The sequence below is a fragment of the Festucalex cinctus genome, chromosome 1 (assembly GCF_051991245.1).
Source record: "Festucalex cinctus isolate MCC-2025b chromosome 1, RoL_Fcin_1.0, whole genome shotgun sequence".
Taxonomy (NCBI): domain Eukaryota; kingdom Metazoa; phylum Chordata; class Actinopteri; order Syngnathiformes; family Syngnathidae; genus Festucalex; species Festucalex cinctus.
This window is the reverse complement of record NC_135411.1, coordinates 58398191-58414245: the sequence shown is the minus strand read 5'-3', so window position 1 is coordinate 58414245 and position 16055 is coordinate 58398191. Positions and strand designations below refer to the sequence as shown.

The following is a 16055-nucleotide window of genomic DNA, read 5'->3' as shown; positions in this document are numbered from 1 at the left end:
CTTTTATTTGAGCAACTGATTATCTCATCTGTGGACGTTTAAAAACAAAAACAAAACTTGTTTAGGTATATATATATATATATATATATATATATATATATATATATATATATATATATATATATATATATATATATATATATATATAGGAATAAGACCCAATTGCTTTGATTTTTTTTGTTGTAAATGAATGATTCTTGTAGGGCGGCGCGGTGGTTGACTGTTTAGCACGTCCGCCTCCCTGTTCTGAGGACTCGGGTTCGAGTCCAGGCTCCGGCCTTCCTGGGTGGAGTTTGCATGTTCTCCCCGTGCCCGCGTGGGTCTTCTCCGGGTACTCCGGTCTCCTCCCACATTCCAAAGACATGCATGGCAGGTTAACTCATTCACTCCCAACCATTTTCACTTAAGTGTTTTCCTGGATTTTGACTGATTTTTCAAGGCCCGCGAAATATACCAAAAGAGAGATTAGAGTCTCTTCTTTTATCAGGGAAAAAAAAAAAGCATATTCCTTTCTGTTTCCGCTGTGCAACAATTAACAATCAAACATATCTAAGTTTAATTGTTTTTCACATTTCTGCTTGGAACTGTGGGGAAATCAGCTTGTTTTAACATGGCGTGGTTGATCTCTTATACTCTGCTGCCACTCAACCATTTTCTGCAGTAGAGAGACTGCATCAAAGCCTTCTCTATGCGCTGGCATAAAAAAAAACAACGTATATGTACGTCTTTGGGACACCAAAAACATTTAAAATATGACGTATTTATACGTTTTTGGGAGCTAATGAGTTAATTGGGCGCTCCGAATTGTCCCTAGGTGTGCGTGTGCGTGTGGATGGTTGTTTGTCTCTGTGTGCCCTGCGATTGGCTGGCAACCAGTTCAGGGTGTCTCCTGCCTACTGCCCAGAGCCAGCTGAGATAGGCGCCAGCACCCCCCATGACCCTTGTGAGGAATAAGCGGTCAAGAAAATGGATGGATGGATGCATGGATGGATGGAATGATTCTTGTCTTTCTGTGTTTAAACTACGTGAAGCGCAGAGTCCTTTCTCAGTGCAATATTTCTAAAATTGATTGATTTTTTTTTTTCCTTTATCTACGCACCTCCCAAAAAAAAAAAAAAAAAAAAAAAAAAACAAGAGTTAGAGACCAGCGACCCATTTGGAAAAAGTTCTTTAAACATTCATTTATTTATTTATTTATTTATACATTTAGGTTTGTGCTACTTACTGAAATAAGTCAATATGTATAAAATCTGTCTACATGCATGTATGTTGTTTGTATGTAATTTACAAGTCATCTAAAATTTATATGTATAATTTATTCAGATATATTTTATAATTAAACTTTTTAGACACATTTTATATATAATTTGCCTTTCTTAAGAACTGAAAAGGATATTTTTCATTTGTATTCATGTATTTTATAATATTAATTTGAATTCATTTTTAAATACTTAATTTACAGGGGAATATTCAACATGCAGTTTTTATATTTTTATTACATGTCATACATGTATTTATTCATTTATTTTGTAAAGTCATAGCAAACATAAATACATGTCATTTGTATGCATGTGATGCAGACTGCAGTTGGATGTTTTAAAAGTGTACTGCACTGCAATTATTATTTTTTTTGTATACCATGAAATACTTTTACCCTATAACTGATTGCAACAGGTGCAGTTCATGCTGCGCTTGCATGATTTTCTACTAATTGCACAATAATAGGACTAATTGTCTATAATTAAATGTGACATTTAAAGCCTCCATGCAAGCGATGTCACCTTTCAACAGGGTGGAACACAAAGCACACGCTCAGATGCAGCTCAGTAGAAAAATAACATTCTTTATTATAAATTACTGAAATTGTTTGTCCACATATAAATAAGTGCAAATCGTTGTGTCGACCAGTCAACATTCAAGCATCTTTAGTACATCTTTATAAAAGATTTTGTCTTCAATGTAAACATGGTGGTGTCAAAAAAGACATAAGTGAAATAAGACAACATTGTTTTGCCTTGTTTAAATACATTCATTGGTGAGCGAGTGGCGTTCCTGTCAGTGCCCATAAGTCAAAAACACAAAAACAAAGTAGGACCTCGTACTTCTGACGTCACGGAGGATTCAGTCAAAAGTTCAGCCCTGACAAAGCTGCGACTGCTCCTGTAAAAACAACTCCCTCAATGCACTCTGGATGGGCATCCCGGGGTTGCTGGTCGGAGGCAAAATCAAAGAGTTTGCGTTCGCTGAGGCCTCACAGCACATTGTTAGCAACATCATGAGGGGAGGGAAAGTGTGCGTCATCTTGGCCGGGAACTTCACTCCTGGCTGGCGGTCCTCCCTCCCCTTTCTGGCTCCCCTCACATTTGGAATGCGCTTCTAAATGGGAGAGTCGTAATCCTGCATGTACTGCCTCAGAGGATGCGGGAGCTGGTCCCTCGTGGAGGAAATGTCCAAATGTCCGTTAACCGTCTTCCTGCACAGGTGCTGCAAGGTGGACGGGCAACACGCCAGCGGTTTGACCAACTCCAGCGGCACCTTCTCGCCGCCCGAGTGGATGTAGTCCACGCCGCGTCCGTTCCCTCGACTCTGGGGCATGTAGTAGTGCACCAGCTTGAGGATGCAGTCGAAGTGGGGCACGGCGTGGATGTTCTTGGGGTCGGTCTGCAGGTAGAAGGAGGCGGCGTCGCACTGCACCCGCAGGTTCTTGGTGCCCGCCGTTGTTTTGACGCTGAGGGTGAACAGGTGGCGGTTGTCGGAGCTGTCGCGCACCAGGAAGGTGCCGGCCTTCTCGGCGCCCAGCAGGCTGTTGGCGTTCTTGCCCGTGATGGCGCCCCAGTAGAAGCCGCTCTCCTGCAGCTTGCGCAGCGTGGCCAGCACCATCTGGTACTGAGCCTTGGACGCGAACGTCTTGTAGCGCTGAGGCAGCCGCATGCTGGGAGAGTCCAAGTGGCTGCTGCTCATGGCGGAGTAAGCCTTGCTGAGAGTTACCATGGCGCTGTGGCCGCTATGTGGTGAGCGGGTGCTGGAGTGGGGGGGCACCGCGGAAGAAGATGAGGCTGGGACGGGGGTCCTGAGGAGGTGACACCTGGGGAGGCGAAAGGAAGACAGGGTTAGTGCACAGAGTTTGGATAGAGCTTTACCCCACTTTATTATCACAAGATTATGACTTTTTATCACTAACTACGTACACCTTTGAAGACTGCAACTTTTTCTTGAAAATGGGCAACTTTTTCATTCTTATGGCATTTAGAGGTAGACATGGTAGTTATTGATTAAAGGAGACTCTCAACTAATAACCCATTGTACAATGAGCACATTACTCTACTGCATATAAAACATTTGGACCCGAGTAAAAGGAGTCCAGTAATCAGTAACGAGGTGAGATTCCTCAAATTGTTAACTCTAAGTAAAAGGTTACAAAAATTGACTTTGTAACTGTGTTATATATGAGGGCCCTGTCTTCCTCATTTTTGTGTATGCTCGAGAATTAAATCCCAGAGAATTATATTAAAGGGGGCCAAATGTTTTAGCACTGCAGTGGTATCCATGACACAGTTGACAAATTGGCTCTGTGGGGCCACTTCAAAGTGCTTAAAAGGACCCCTGTTGTCTTAATTGTAGGGTATCTTGCGATTTCAAATAAAATGCACTTTTTGGACTCGTAAAGGGCACTAAAAGTTACTTTGGAGTCAAATAATTAGTCTCATACTGGATACTGTGTGTTATATATGAGATCAGGGACTCTTGTTTCCAGAGTTCTAGGGCACACTTGAGAAAGAAATGAATGAATGAGGCAATCTGCCTTTTTGGATCCAGGTCAAGTTGTAAAAGTTACTTTTGAAGGCCAAAAATTGACTTTAATGATTGTTGTATATGAGGTGTACTGTTTGCCTAAATCTAGGTTAAATTCGGGTACTCCAACTTTGATTGCAGTAAAGGTCCAAAAAAAGGAGTTTCCTTAATTCTAGTGTAGGTTTAGACACACGCACAGAAAAATCAGCTTGACTGAGTTTTTCCTGGCGCTTGCAAGTGTTTAACGAGGCAGCGTGACTGGAGAACGTGCTCGTTTGTTTTGGCGTGTTTGATTCATACATTCCCATTCATGATTGCGTGCTAGTCCGGTAAGTACTTTTTGTTTGTGCAACGCTCTGCCTCAGGCACCACGGTCAGTTCCAGTAAAGTTATTGTGAATGTGCACGAGAAGCCCTTCTACGCTCGCAAACATAAATACAGCCTGGAAAAAAAACAAAAACAAAAAAAACTTAACAGATGGATGCAAAATATTTTGGCTGATTTGGGGATTTTAGGTACTGTAATTGTTATTTGGAGGCAATTTTACAAAAAAAAAAAATTGAAACGGTCAAAATAACCAAAAGTGTTTTTGTTTTTTTTAATTTAATTTTATTTTTTAATTTTTTGTTTATTCTCTTAATTTTCCCCCTGAACTGTATATGAGGCCATGATACTAGTCACCACAATGACTGACTTTAAAGTTGTGAGGGGAGAGAAAAGATCAAAGATGGATGCTCACCTCTTGCCCAAAGTCCTTTAAAAGTTTAAATCCAATGGTCCGAATGTTCCTCAGTGTTGAGGAAGCTTCCGATCTTGTTTGAAGTTAAAATTCCTACCCCAAAAAGTAGTTGTTGGGAGTTTGCCGCAAAAATGAGTGTGGTGGAGCAGTTGTTAAAGGCGTCTGCGTCCTGCATTGACGTACATGACTGCCTTTATAGAGACAGATCCTCCTGCTGCTCACTTGTCTGCTAGTAGGCCCCACCCCCTCCTTCCAGTAAAGCGCTGGCAAATTGACAGGAAACTCTCTCTCTCTCTCTCTCTCTCTCTCTCTCTCTCTCTCTCTCTCTCTCCTCTCTCTCTCTCTCTCTCTCTCTCTCTCTCTCTCTCTCTCTCTCTCTTCTCTCTCCTCTCTCTACCTCTCTCTCTCTCTCTCTCTCTCCTCTCCTCTCCCTCTCTCTCTCTCTCTCTCTCTCTCTCCCACCAGATGGGATTTATCCACATTTTGGTTATTTTATCGCCACACCCAAACGCGCGCGCACGTACTTCCACACACAGGTTTTGGTGTACGTAACTGAGCATTCACATAGTAGAAGTTCCCCTTTATTGTCAAGCTATGAGGTAATGGCTTGGGCTGTGCCGAAAGGGTTTGTTGCGTAATCAGCTTCGAAGAAATTCTCGGTACGAGCGTTAAAAAAAAGAAAGAAAACTTGTGTGCTTGGCCACAGGGGGCGCCAATTCACATCGCAGTTCATACTTCCCACCACTGCAAAATATTTGCACATTTTTACTATATATTAGAACATGAACATGTCATTAGTTACATAAATACAACTTAAGTTTAAAAGCACAAATATATCTATTATGCACATTACACCATATCAACAGTTATTCACTGACTGTACATTAGACGAACTTTTATGCCCTTTATATACATTTGTAAAAGTAACTGTTACTGTTTTAGCACAAATCTCATTTTTGATACTCGTGATTAAATTGTATTTATATATGTGATATGTACTGTACACATGCATTTAAAATGACACAAAAGAAAATATAATGCAATAAATAATGCAGTTATAAATGCTTGTCATTACAGCTACTGTTTTTATCATTGCCTATTCAGTTGAGCAAATGATGTACCAAATACACACTAATGTTCAATGATGTGTTACAAAAATATGGATATTCAATATAACGTAGGAAATGTATTCCTTTTTCAAGTCTTTTTTTTTTTTTGCTTTTTTTTCCCTAAATCATCTCCTCATGATGCAAATAGTTAAATTTTTCGTGTTTCCTGAAAAATCTGAAAAAAATGACTTAATCGATTATTTTATGAAAGTGTCAATATGGCCTCCACCCAAAGGTTTCTTGACCTCCCGAAAATTCTAGCATAAATAAACCAGGTCTTCTTTTTGGTCCCAAGAAATTGTCGTGCACTAAATTCAGCCAAGACAGTTGTCCACTAAAGTTGCAAGGAGCGAGGCACCAAACTCCTCCAGTGGTCCACCTTTTCACACTGAGCTGGTGCCAATGCTGGTTCAAAACTACAGTGCAACCACAATGAGCCATTCTGAGCTCCAGGGGGAAGTCTAAAAACTGATATAAGAAATAGCATATGTGCAATGCTGCTAATACAGCATATGGGTTAGGATTTCATGGGGATGATGTTGTTGGAATGTCTGGAGTGAGTAATGGTGATTCCAGGGTTTTGTGCGCAAAGACAACGTGACTGAGAAGGTGCTCATGCAGAACACAAGTTAGACTTCGCTTCGCTGACTCAGCCGTGATCACCACAGATAACACCGGCGGCAGGTAATCACCCAGTGCCACAGCATGGCTTACCTGATCCAGCTCACTGCTTTACTCCTCAGTACTGCTGACATGAACCTCAACTAATACACACCAAACAATCCACCAAGGATTATTATTGTCTGTATTAAATATAAAAAAATCCTTAACCTATAGCAACAATTGCTAGATATCTGATTTGGCACTGCTTGATTTGCCCCTCATGCAAAAATGAGCCATGCTATCAGATGTGACCAAGGGTGGGGGCCTGATCCCACGGGCCTGATGGCCTGATGCCTTTTGGTAAATGCCAGCTGGGCCCACAGACAAATCAGGTGTTGTCTGATTCAGAGGGGATGGGGGGGAGGGGTGGATAGAGTTGGAACTTGTTTCCAGAAAGTCCGTTGTGTCATCGTGGTGAGACACGTACTTTGCGTCCACACTTCCCAGTCCCCAACCCCCTCCAAGCCTCTCACTTTCCTTCTCCCAATCCACCAGATAGAAAGGAGTCCATGAAAGGGGGAAAAACACTGTGAAGAAGATTTGGATTGGTCACCACGGGAAGCAGGATAGTTGCTATTATGACATGCTGATTCTTGTCTTACAGACTGTAATATAAACATTTCCTTGAAAGAGAAGTTTCCTTCAGAGGCAAAACCCAGATAAAAAGAGAATTGTTATGGAAATACTTGTTAATTTACAGTTATACACATACTGTAAGTCTTCTGACTTGCTGTCTCGCCAGTTCTACGAAATGTTGACTCGCCTTGTGATCACAAATGCACACTTGTTTTACGGTTCCTTGGAACATGTTGGACAATGAGACACATGATGCTTCACCACAACTTTATGATCTTTATGTGATCTTTATGTGATGTGCTAGCAGCCTAATTCTGAAAATAATATTAATTGAGGTACAAACTATGGCTGTTCAATTATGTAAAAAAAATTAAAAATAATCCAGGTTATTTTGGTATTAATTGAAATTATGATTATTCAAGCGATTATTTTTATTTATTTATTTATTTATTTATTTATTTATTTATTTATTTATTTATTTTATTTTTTATTTTATTTTTTTTTGGGGGGGGGTTACCAAACAAGAAAATGTTTAAACATTTTAAAATTTTAAGACTTTATTATTTATAATTTATATATATTTATAATTTAAGAATTATTTGAGACACTATAATTATGTAAGTTCCTTTTGGACCAAGCAGAATTTACAATATATTTATTTGAGCAAAAACTTGGAGATGGGTTGCATATATATATATATGTATGTATATATATATATATATATATATATATATATATATATATATATATATATATATATATATATATATATATATATATATATATATATATATATATATATATTAAAATTAAAGCATCAATTCTAGAGATTAATTTAAATTGATTAAAGCGTTATTTTTTTTAACTCAGTTAAAATTAAGGTAGCTGTATCATTGAATTGCTTATTCTCAATAAAATGTCAACCTTTAAGTGTTTTTGTGTTTTTTTTTCAAGGACAAAATTAGGACAAAGTTAACTGTTACGTAGAAAATATTTATTAATATCCCCTTCCCCCAATAAATATGCCAACCATGAATTTCTTTTTTTTTTTTTTTACCATTCTTAAACAAAGTGCACAAAGTGATCACATTAAAAGAAATGTAAACAAACACTCTATCATATAGTGTTCAGAAACTTCAACTACAAAAATGAACTAAAAATGCTGCCTTCAACACTTCAGCCTAAATAAACAAGATGTTAAAGATTATCATGCAACAACAAATTTAAACCATAAAACAGCATACCAAAAAAAGATTTTTCAAGTACAATACAATACTTCATGCAATCTACTACAGAGATCAGATACGAAGTCATGTGATGGCACACAAACTGAAACTAAACTACTAGATCGGTATAACCTGTGCCACGTTTTGGACACCCCAGGTAAACTTTGTAGAACCGCCACTGCCCACACATCCATTTTTATTGGGTGTCCAATGACGTTCACAACTATTCAAACTGGCAAACAGTCAGATAAATAAAAACATAAAAATCAGAGAGTGAGGTCTAGTGCATGACAACTCGTGGTTTAAACCTCAAAAAAAAAAAGAAAGAAAAGAAAAAGCTTTTCCCCAACACTGACTCAGAAATGTAGCCTCGCTCACCATTCCCGTAAAAAAAAATAAAAAAAAAAAGCCATTGGGCACACACGGGAAGTTTGCAGGAAGTCTTCCCCCTGGAATGATGAGTGAAAAGAAAAATTTTTTCATACTAAATATTTGTCGTGCAGACAAGAGTGTCAGGGTGCTGCTAAGGAAGGGGCTGTTACCTCTGCCAAGGAAGTTTTCATTGCTTGGTTGTTTGTTAGCTGGATTCGGGGAGGGGTGGTGGAAGGGTAAATTTTGGAGAGGCCTGCATTCATTTATTTATTGTTGTTATCATTATTATTATTATTATTTTTATTATTATTATTATTATTATTATTATTATTCAAATAAACACACTGAGTAAATAAAATTAACAAATAAGAAAATTGTTGAAGGAAGGGTGGGCTTTTTTTTTAAAATAAAAAAATATATATAAAAAAAGGGTGGGCTTTTTTTAATTACTTGCAGGTACTGGTTTAATGAATAAAATGTAATAATGAAACAAAGGATTTTGAGGGTTGTGTTTATTCTGATTTAATTTAAATAAAATGAAAATAAAAAATGAAACAAGTGTTTTAAACCAGAACCTCGTTTTATTTTAAACAAGAAATAGCATTACAGTAAATAAGAAATCGCATGAAAAGAGTAAACAAATACAATAAATTAGTTTGGGTAAAATGAAAAAAAAGAGGTGGTTTGTTTTTCATTTATTTATTATATTGTTGGAATTTACTAATTGCTTTTATTAAATAACCGTTCAATAAATTGTTATTTTAAAAATGTTTAACGTCATCATCAATGAATGACCTAACACATAAAACTGCAATCAGTGATTGGTCAAGCGAGAGTAGCAACACTTAAGTAAGTGTAAATGTGACCTGGCTATAATGTGCCTGCGCGCATGCAGGTGGTGTTTTCCTGGCATCGAAACACGCTCATCATCCTTCCTGCTGGCTTCCCGTCATCTGAGATGGAGATGTGCATTCACTTCCTGTGTCTACCTGTTTGCTTCCTCTTTCATGCAGTGCTGCTTGTGCAACGAGCTCCGCCACTATGTGATCGCTGATAATCACTTCCTGCTCCCTAAGCCTCTCTTGCTGTCAATGATGGGAAGTGTCAAGCCCTGAAGCATGTCCTTGCCTTATTTTCTTCCCTCTGCCGTGAATTCCTTTCTCAGACGGGCCAACTGCACGTGCTGTGTGTTGCCTGCTCTGAGAGTATGTGTGCGTATGTGTGTGTGTGTCACAGTATTCCAGGAATTCTCTGCGGAACATTTTGTTTTCACAGCCTTATGAAACTTGTCGCCTTCAGGGAACTCGAGTAAATATTGCGCATATGCTTATTATCTCCTGGATTTTTCTCACCAGGCAGTGACAAGTAAAGAATTACAGTCGTACACAACACAGATAACACTATAATACACAACATGGATGGATAGATAGATAGCTCAGAAAATAAGTTAAAAAAAATGCTTGGTATGGGAACACATTATTATGTTATTTAGATAACTGTAAAGGTTAAAAAAAAAAAAAACGCAGAGATTAACAAAAAAAACAAAACTATTGTAATCACAGAAGGCAAGTTAGGACGGGCAAGGCCTGGAGGTCACATGCAGAGCTTGACAGGACCGCCTGCGTATCACATGAGGGGTTATTTACGGCGGTGGCGTGTAGCGTTACTGTCGCAAATGTCTTCTGGGAAAAGCACAACTCAGCATGCAGACAATAACTCAGACCATTGATGCCTGTCACATCACCCATATTACTGTAGTCTTCACAATAGCAAGTCCCCACTGGCACAAACTAATGACGTCAAGCTCAGGTTGGTAGTTGTAGAACCGGAAAAAGCAACCTTTTTACCCCCCTTTCCGCTCATGGGTTATTATTATGTAATAACCATTGTTATGCAATACTTTCAAGCACAATGTTAAGAAAAACATATTTAATAGTATGATATTTATACTAAAAAAATATCACAAATTGAAATACAGTAATACTGTAATATGATTTTTTTTTTACACAGTCCACTTGCGTCAGGGTCAGTGGTGCCAATAACTCATTACATTAATATAGTTACTTTTTTTCAGTAACAAATAATCAATGTGTTACTATTTCCAAACCAATAATCACATCTCTCTAACAAGTACGGCAAGGTTGTGTCACCCCCGAAAAAAGTGCAGGCGTTTGAGTTTGCTGAAACAGATTGTTTAAATAAGCAAAGATGATAATCAGCAAAAGGGCACACTTACAGCTCACTCGTCGTCTCGTATCACAATGGAAATAAATGCTGGGTGCAAGTTCATTACAACAAACACATCCTACAGTCAGGTTACATGAAAATTAAATGAAATAATATGGGGAAACAAAACAACAAATAAACAAGAATGATAAACTTGGTTCAAATGTATTACAACAAGATTGAAATGTGGAAATGGAGAATTTGGAGCTGGTTGTTGTAACATGACTATGTTATAACAACAACCACCTGCACTATTGCGAGAGTGAAGTTGTAATTCTAAGCGAAACGTGTCAAATCACGCATTTTTTTTTCTTTTTTAAATGGGGGGGAGGGTGCTTGAATCAATACTGAAGTATAAAAAAATTCTAGATTCCTGTAAACACTGCGACTTTTTTTTCTTGGTAGTGTATGACCATGACTCTTCTTTCGCATGATTATGCCTTTATACTTCAGTCACTTCAATCATATTTTATTTTATTTGCCTCATTTTGTAAAAATACAAGGACAAAATAAACATAATGAGCATGCCTTATTTTGTTTATTTATCCATAAAAACCTTTTTTTGTAAGTTATATAAAATTGTGCTGTCTTTATTTGAGATGAATAATAAAATAACACAAACATGAATGCATTTTTGTATTCAGTTGTATTTATTTATAATTCATGCAAAAACTTGGTGTTTTTTTTCTCTTGTTTATGATGATTGGGTTCATTTTTATAATATAATATAAGTAAAAATAAATGCAATAAAATGAAATAAAACATGGCGTGGCCTTATTTGTCATATTTATTTATTAATATTGAAACCCTTTTTTTATTTTGCTCTTTTTTGTGACAGAGTGAGTTTACAGTAATTTGTTAAATTATAATTATTTGATAAATTAAAATTACATTAAAAAAAAAACTCCAACTACTCCATTTACTTTTTCTCTTGTGGATGGATAAGTAAGACAATTCATTATCATTATTGAATAAAATAAACAAAATCAATACAGTACTTGGCAAAGAGGGTTTATTCTATTTTTACCAAAACATATTTAATATAAAAAAATAAATAAAAATAAAAATAAAAAATTCTCTTGATTTTCATCTTCATTTTCTCTTTTGTATTGTACAAATAAACAAAGGGACCCTGACCCTGACAGTATTCTACAGGAGAAAGAAGAAAAGGCATTCTACTTGTGATATGAGAAGATGGAACACGTAAAGAAGTGTTTTTTCTTTTTTATTTTGCAAAAGAGCAATTTGCAGAAGGCATTATTCCTGTTGTCCGGCGCTTTGCTGGAATGTTTGCCCACAACTGGAACCAACATGCTCATCGCCCACATAGGAAGCGCATGACAGGTCACAAGTGTCTTTTTTTTTATTTGTTTTTTTACAGGAATTTAAAAAAAAATGATGACACAAAGCGCTGAATAAAAGGAGTAAAAACTTCCTCCTCATCACTTGTTGTATGTCGCGAAACATTACGGGAAAGATATGTAGTGTCATTAAGAATAGATTGCCGTGATTAATCAATTCACTTTGACTTAGTGTGACACACACGCCTTGTCATGAAGCCACTTTGCTGAGGAAAATCATTTGAAGTAACACAATGTTCAGTTGCAACACTCGGGCCTTTTTGTTGTCGTGTTTCAGGCTGCACAATACTGCGAGTGGGAAAGACTTGCGCAACATCCCTTTGTAAAAAAAAAAAAAACAAAAAAAAGCCATCCTGCTTGCTTCACAACATTCTGGAGTGTTCCCGTTTTCCTCCCTGACGCCACATCCAAACTTTCCTAACAAGCGTGACCCAACGTTTCCGCGTGAGCCCACGCGATACTGACACAATCTCACGTGTGACGACAACAGACGTAAACATAGAGGACGGATATTCAGATGTTTCATTAGCTGTGTCAATACTGTAAATGTAGCATTACTTCAAATCGATTATATGCATGTGTATTAGGGGCGTAACAAAAACGTTTTGAATCGGAAAATCGATGTTGATTTTAAAGATGTGCGTACGTCGAATGAAACTGAATCGAATTACTCCAATCAATGGGCCAACCGGTCGAGCGGTGCACACATAAGTATATACAGTATATATGTGTTTGAATGATTGTCCCGTTGGGTAACCCTAACCCTAACGACTGAAAGTACACCAACCCACATATGAATGCATTACAATAGGTTTCTCACTTCATGCCAGCTGCAGCGTATCTGAAGCAAAAATGTCAGAACAAAGCGAAAAATGAAAAACGAAAAGTCCATATTAAAACGTCATCATAATCACACGTGAGAAATTTTTTGGGGCTTTGTTACAGCTCTTATTCCTGCAATCGTGAGCCTTTTCTTGTAAATCCAAGCTTTTGTTTAGTCATGTTTTTTTTTTCTAGCAGTCAGAATACTATTTTTAAGCTTATTTTATATCACATTTGGCAAAAAATAGCATGTGTTTGCAACTCCGATAAGGATATGAGATCATAGCCACAAACACACATGAAAAATGCCTATCAGGCAAATAGTGCATGCTGAGAATGGGCCGTTGTTATTCATGGCGGTATTCGGATTGATCCGAGCCGGGCTGCCTGGCACCGCCGCCGCTGTCCGTTTATCAGTATCGGGTGGCGGGAGACGGAGGAGGCGGTGACATAATGGGGATGTTCAGAATGGACTTTGATTCCCACCAGCGGGCCTGGAAATAGCAGGATGATGTCACTGGGAAGAAGGCTAATGAATGTGTCTGCGCTGGAACAGCAGCTCGGACTCAACCACGCTGATAGCCGAGAAGGCTGTGGTTTTTAAACACATGCACACACACGCACACACACAGAGACACACACACACACACACATTAATCATATGCAAAACGGGTTGTTCGAATAGTTATCCACATCATGATGCTATGCAAACATAGACTGTAATATGATCCTGCACAGTGCCGGTAAGTGCGGTGAGAAGTTTTCAAATACACACTCTGTGTGTGCGTGTGTGCGTAGGGGTGCGTGTGTGTGTAGGCGTGCGGGGGTGTGTGCGTGTGTCTCAAGGTTAACACGACACACAGACATACCTGCAGGATGGATGGATGCTTGGATGATAAATGGATGGATTACTGATGGATGGATGGATGGATGGATGGATGGATGGATGGATGGATGGATGGATGGATGGATGGATGATTGATGGATGGATGGATGGATGGATGGATGGATGGATGGATGATTGATGGATGGATGGATGGATGGATGGATGGATGGATGGATGGATGGATGATTGATGGATGGATGGATGGATGGATGGATGGATGGATGGATGGATGGATGGATGGATGGATAGATGCTTGGATGATAAATGGATGGATTACTGATGGATGGATGGATGATTGATGAATGGATGGATGGATGATGGATGGATGGATGGATGGATGGATGGATGATTGATGGATGGATGGATGGATGGATGGATGGATGGATGGATGGATGGATGGATGGATGGGTGGATGGATGGATGGATGGAAGGATGGATGGATGGATGATTGCTTGGATGATTGATGGATGGATGGATGGATGGATGGATGGATGGATGGATGGATGGGTGGTTGGATGGATGGATGCTTGGTTGGTGGATGAATGAGAAATGACAGATGAATGCTTTGAGGGATGCTTGAAAGAATGGATGGATGGATGGATGGATGCTTGGATGGATGATTGGATGGATGGATGGATGGATGGATGGATGGATGCTTGGATGGATGCTTGGAATAATGGATGGATGATTGGATGGATGATTGGATGGATGTTTGGAAGGATGGATGGATGGATGGATGGATGGATAGATGGATGGATGGATGGATGGATGGTTGGATGGATGGATGCTTGGTTGGTGGATGAATGAGAAATGACAGATGAATGCTTTGAGGGATGCTTGAAAGAATGGATGGATGCTTGGATGGATGATTGGATGGATGGATGGATGGATGGATGGATGGATGGATGTATTGATGGATGGATGCTTGGATGGATGCTTGGAATAATGGATGGATGATTGGATGGATGATTGGATGGATGTTTGGAAGGATGGATGGATGGATGGATGGATGATGGAAGCATTGTTTGATTGGCAAAGATGGATATTAGCAATATTAGTCATCTATATCCAGTTATTGACTCGGAAAATAGCTGCAAGTGCGCACTGTCCTGTAGTGTGGCTTCATTTCAAAGGTTCTCTCTTGAGAAAGCCTTCCTCCTTTACCTGCACGCTGAGTAACGCAGTTGCAGATGGTTCAAGATGCCACATGCCTATTTCTCCCTGTTCCTTTGATGCCATCAGGAAGTGATTTCCATCTGACTCAGCACGTAAATGTGTTCACACATACAATGAGATCATACGAGAGGTGCGCAAGCGCCGCTACGAGCAATTTGCAACGCTTCAATGGAGCCTTTGTTTGTGATGCAGGTGGCCAACCTCTGACACTACCTATGAGATGAAAAATATGGCATGAACTGCAAGGAAAAAAAGCCATCAAACAATAAAGCCGCAAATGTTCATCATACACAATACTCCTATTTTTTGCAAACATTTAGTAAGCAGTTTCAACATTTAGCGTCCCGCCTGGCGCCAAAGCGTCCAAGAAGAATACATCATAGAGCATGACACACTTCCCCTATTTTAATTAAGGAGTATGACTTCATATATGACAGCACACTTCTACATTTATACAAACAGCACACACACACACACACACGCATCCACTCGACCTCTTTACAGGGACTACTGAATGGCAATTGACGCGTAAGAGCTCTTAAGCAAATGATTGACTGTATGTTCACGTATATCTGTCGGCTTCAAGTCATTCAACCTTCTGAACAGCCTTTAGAGTGGACCTTCAAATCAACTCCAAATTGAGCCTGTTTGTTTTTAAAAAATAAATAAATAAATAAATACATAAATAAATAAATAAATAAGACACTTGAATTAAATCTTTAAGTTTAACACTGAGGATGAGTCAGCTAAATGCACTGAAACCACACCCACTCACCTGTCAATCATGTGCCACTGCCATGACCTCGCTCTTCCGCCTTCCATATATGACGTGCATGCACTCACGGCCAACAACAAGGCCCTGTAAAGCGGCCATGTCAGTGGACCATTGGAAGTGAAAAAGCATTGCCGGGTGTAGGCATAGCTAGCTTGCTTGCTAGCAAGCTAGCTATGTGAGGTTTGATATGAACAAAGGCATTAAAAATGTTTCTTTTAGTGGGGGCAGGGGGACTGCTATCCAAAATGTGCCACTGAGGGCCATTTAACCACATGTTCATGTTTTCAGCTTTAATGTCTGCTATGAACAGAAAAGCTGAAAGTCACTTCTCA

General features: G+C 38.9%; 1 protein-coding gene across 1 annotated transcript; it reads right to left on the bottom strand.

Annotated features, from left to right (window-relative positions):
* Positions 1 to 1864: 1864 nt before the first annotated feature.
* LOC144003762 (suppressor of cytokine signaling 3-like) lies at positions 1865 to 4742 on the bottom strand. The gene is made up of 2 exons (XM_077500348.1): positions 4532 to 4742; positions 1865 to 3085 (listed from the first exon to the last, which is right to left on the bottom strand). Exon 2 carries the CDS (start codon positions 2989 to 2991, stop codon positions 2377 to 2379), a length of 615 nt encoding a protein of 204 aa, XP_077356474.1. The 5' UTR covers positions 2992 to 3085; positions 4532 to 4742; the 3' UTR covers positions 1865 to 2376.
* Positions 4743 to 16055: the final 11313 nt, after the last annotated feature.

Excerpts from the sequence above, each read along its gene's own strand:
- LOC144003762 (XM_077500348.1), bottom strand. The coding sequence starts at position 2,991 with ATGGTAACTCTCAGCAAGGCTTACTCCGCCATGAGCAGCAGCCACTTG.